General features: G+C 41.7%; 1 protein-coding gene across 1 annotated transcript; it reads right to left on the bottom strand.

The window, feature by feature from the left end:
• Nucleotides 1-3,334: 3,334 nt before the first annotated feature.
• Nucleotides 3,335-4,174, bottom strand: LOC112457257. The gene has a single exon (XM_025020182.1). The coding sequence runs from the start codon at nucleotides 4,172-4,174 to the stop codon at nucleotides 3,335-3,337; it is 840 nt and encodes a 279-aa protein (XP_024875950.1).
• Between the last annotated feature and the right edge of the window lie 301 nt (nucleotides 4,175-4,475).

The following is a 4,475-nucleotide window of genomic DNA, read 5'->3' as shown; positions in this document are numbered from 1 at the left end:
AGAGAGAGAGAGAGAGAGAGAGAGAGAGAGAGAGAGAAAGAGAGAGAAAGAGAGAGCGTGAGAGAGAGATATGATATGATATGATTTATGCCCAAGCATAGGCTAAAGGGCAAATACAGAATAATACAAATAACAAAATTATACATGCTCTCTCTAGCACATGTGCGTTCACATAAAGCATGATAAATGAAACATAATCAAACATAACAGCGCAACTTAAGTAATAAAAGCGCGCAACTTAAAATAAAAATATGTACATTATACTAAAACTAACTTACAACTAACGCAACTTAAGAACTAGCGCAACTTAAATTTAACAGAATAACGCAACGTAAACAAAAATACTAGAAGAAAAAGAATACCAAAGAAATACAAAAATAGGAAGTACGCAAAAACCAAAGAAGGAAGGAACAAAGACACGTCACTCCGATTCAGTTGAAAGCAAAAACATGCGAAGTAAGCTCTTAAATGATGTGAGAGACGAAGCTGATGTAACTGAGTTAGGAAGAGAATGCCAAAAGTAAATGGAAGAAAGCTGGAAAGAATTTCTGTAGGTGACGGTTCTATGAGCAGGAATGTGGAAAGTTAGAGTAGATGATGAAGCAAGCCGGTCAGACTTCCTTAGAGTAGGATCAGGGGAGGTAAAAAGTTCACGCAGGTATGATGGTGAGCTCATATGCAGGATACGATAAATCTGGCATCCAAGAAAGTAGTATCGTCTGTTTTCAACAGAAAGCCACTTCAACCTACGTCTATATGGGGTGATATGTTCATCACACTTAAGGTCATAGATAAACCGAATACAACAATTGACAAGTCTCTGTAACTTGGTATTTAGTTCCTTGGTCAAACCATGGTATACGAGGCAACAGTAATCGATATGCGGCAAAATCAAGGTTGTTACGAGCTTAATCCTGAGATTGGTGGAAAGAGAGTTTTTGTTATATTTCAAATTGTATAGCGCATGATGGACCTTCTGCGAAACCAACGAGATATGCTTTGTCCAGGATAAGTTGGACATGAAAATGACACCTAAATTCCGTACCTCACTCACAAATGGTAAAGGCGTATTGTTTACAACGATAGGTGGTATACTGCCAAGATCAATGTAATTCACATATGCTTGACTGCCAAATATGATGACCTTAGATTTGGCAGGATTTAGCTTAAGTCCGTACATATTAGCATAAATAGCAAAAATAGCATTAGCATCCTTAGTGATTAATTCTAGAGCCTGAAGAATATTAGCAGGTGAACACAAACGATAAATCTGAATATCATCAGCGAAAATCATATGAAACACATAACGTAAAATTTTATATATATCGTTAATATACAAAGAAAACAGCAGAGGACCAAGCATCGAACCCTGAGGAACACCAGAAGAAGTAAATATCCAGTCGGAAAGATTGCCAGCGTCGTCTATGACCGCCTGAGAACGGCCAGTTAGATAAGAGAAAATCCAGTTTAGAACGGCATCTGAGAAACCGATCTCTTTAAGTTTGATAAGCAATAGTAAATGGGGAACGGTGTCGAATGCTTTGCTAAAATCAAAAAGTATCATAATAGTGATAAGCCCTTCATCAATCCCCTGTTTTATATCATTACAGATACGTAGAAGTGCTGACTGCGTGTTATACCCCGGGCGATATGCAGACTGTCTTGGATTTAAGATATCATGTTTATTTAGATAGTCAACAATCTGTGAAGCAACTATCCTCTCTAATAGTTTAGACAGTTCCGGCAAATTCGCTATTGGTCTTGTATCCGACGGGGATAGCGGTGTACGAATTTTAGAGAGTGGGCGAATATATGCTCTCTTCCACTCAGACGGAAACAGAGATGCATCTAGCGATCGATTAAACAAAGAAGTGATGCATGTCGAGATAACGGGCCATGAGATACGCAGAACATAAAGCGGAATGCCATCGGAACCAGAGGCATAAGAGTGAATAGATTCAGCAGTAATAAGCTTAGAAACAGATCGAGGTGAGATAGAGGAGAAAACGAACTCTGGATAAAATGGACGATTAACTGAAGCAATAGCAGCGATGAAGTCAGAATATAAGCATGGAGAATGAGCATTGGAAACCGAAGCATAGTATAGGTTGAGCTGATCCGGTGTGAAGAAGTGTAGAGGAGAAGTAAGAGACGACTTGACAAGTCCAAGTCGAGCCAGTTCTCTCCACAGTTTTGCTGAATTCGTAATCTTAGCAAGAGAATTGTAATGAAATTCACTTTTAGCACGCTTGATGTCAGAATTTAGCTGATTACGGAAAAGTCTGTAAGTAGCATAGCTTAAAAGACATTTAGAGCGTTTAGCGCGTTTATATAGCTGATTGCGAGTGTGTAATCGAGCAACCAAATCCGCCGTAAGCCATTGAACCGGGGGCTTATTGACAACAAACACACGTGTGGGAGCGAATGCGTCTAGTGCCGCCAACAAATTACGAGACAGCACCCCGCAGAATCCGTCAACATCAGCGATGTCAGACAATGCATCAATCTCGGCCCGCACGTCGCCAGCAATAGATTCAAGATGTTCAACGAACCGAGAACAATCGATACGTTTGTAGTTACGCCGAGAAATAAAGCGGTCAGAATTAGGATTAGCTTTAAGTGACATAGACAACTCTAAGAGATCGTGACCGGCAATGAAGGGACTCTGAGACTTGGTAAATGATGAAACCTTATCAAGCTCATCTACGACCAAAACGTCCAACCATGAGTCTGAGGTCGCTGTATGATGAGTCGGTTCGGATCTGACTATGTGCAACGATAAGCTAGATACAAGCTCACGCAAGTAATTCGCCTCAAAATTAGTCGATGATAGATCGCAGTTTAAGTCCCCTCCAATAATTATATTTTTATACAGATGCGAGTATCTATTTAGTGACTCAACGAAGTCATGCAGGAGGAGACCTCTAGGTCTTCTATAAATGGACGCAAATAGTACAGATTCATCATTTGGCAAACGTAATTCAATAAGAAGATATTCAGGCGCATTATCACAAAGATTACTGGAGGTAGCTAAGATTTTGACTTTGAGCAATTTATGTATATAGCACGCCACCCCTCCGCCCATCCGTCCCACTCTGTCATGACGTATTAAAAAATAATCATCTAGAGCCACCAGCTCATCTGATACACTCGCATTGAGCCACGTTTCGGAAATAGAAATGATGTGGTGAAGACTAGTGCTGAAATGCAGCCTGATGAAGTCTATATGTCCCCGAAGAGAATTAGCATTAAACTGAGCTATTCGAAACGACGTAAAATTGCGTATTGAATTATGCCGACCTATGGAAGACAAGGGGCACGCAGGTTGGACAAGTCAGACGAGCTTAGCAAGATCAGTGTCCGAGTTAATATTAATCACCGGCTCACCATCTGTACGCCTAACATGTATCTGGCCGTCCCTAACCCAGACATACTTGTATGACTTGTCCTTCGCAATGCGCTTCACCTGTTGCATCAAATTAAAAGTGCTTTTTGGCAACAGCTCATTTACATATACGTTACGATGTGAGCTGCCACCACACACATCGCTCTGTCTAATCGCACCTTTTGAACGCTTACTCGACAATACCGCATCGCGCACAACGCTCGAAGCCAAGGAGATAATGACGGAGCTCGAAGGTGAAGATACCGTGGGCACAGTAGAAGACGGTTCCCTCTTAACCAATCTGGTGTTAACGATATGGCAGGAGAGGTTAGGAACATCCAATGTCGCAAAAACATTTTTTGCAATCTCAGATGGAGTTGCAGACAAAGTAGAAGGCAAACCTGATACGATCAACTCGCTACCGCTCTGAGTCGCTTGAGTCGACCGAGCAGACCTCAAGTCTCGGACCTCGCGAACTAGATTAGCATTTTCTTGCTCCAGTTTGATAATGCGTTGACTGTTCTGAGAAACAGTATCGTTAAGACGATCTAAGAGACTTAGCTTGACGCTAATTTCTTCATTGGTACGCTGTTGACTATCAATAAATGCAGAGATTTTCGCATCCGTACTCTTGATCTGCTCGATCAGCCCGCGCAAAAGAGAGTCAGTGGACTCATGCCTTATGTCCTGCGCACACGCAATGGACTGCGAGGCAACGACAACGCCAGACGCAGCATCACCATCCGAAGAAAAGAACGTACGGCGTTCATCTCTAGGTGTGAGCGGCATCTTCAAGAAATAAGACTTGCAACAGTCACTAACGGACCGCGTAACAATGTATGACTTGACGCAACCCGGATGAAATGTCTTACAGCACACGGCACAAGAATAAGATTTACCGGCAATTAATTTTGTACATCTAGCGCACGTTGGTTGCATGTGTAGTCCAGTCACGCTATTCGGTAAAAGCAAGAATCCCTAGGCACGTCAGATGAAAATCACTAGGCACGTCCCCAGCTCCGGTAACTTAGCCGGTCAACTTCGACTTTATTAATTTTTATATTTTTTTATCGTTTGTTGGTCGTTTGTT

The sequence above is a fragment of the Temnothorax curvispinosus genome, unplaced genomic scaffold (assembly GCF_003070985.1).
Source record: "Temnothorax curvispinosus isolate PA1 unplaced genomic scaffold, ASM307098v1 QBEX01007691.1, whole genome shotgun sequence".
NCBI lineage: Eukaryota > Metazoa > Arthropoda > Insecta > Hymenoptera > Formicidae > Temnothorax > Temnothorax curvispinosus.
The sequence above is the reverse complement of the archived record's forward strand: the minus strand, read 5'-3'. Positions and strand labels throughout refer to the sequence as shown.

Coding starts and splice junctions, on each gene's coding strand:
- LOC112457257 (XM_025020182.1), bottom strand. CDS start 4,174: ATGCCGCTCACACCTAGAGATGAACGCCGTACGTTCTTTTCTTCGGAT.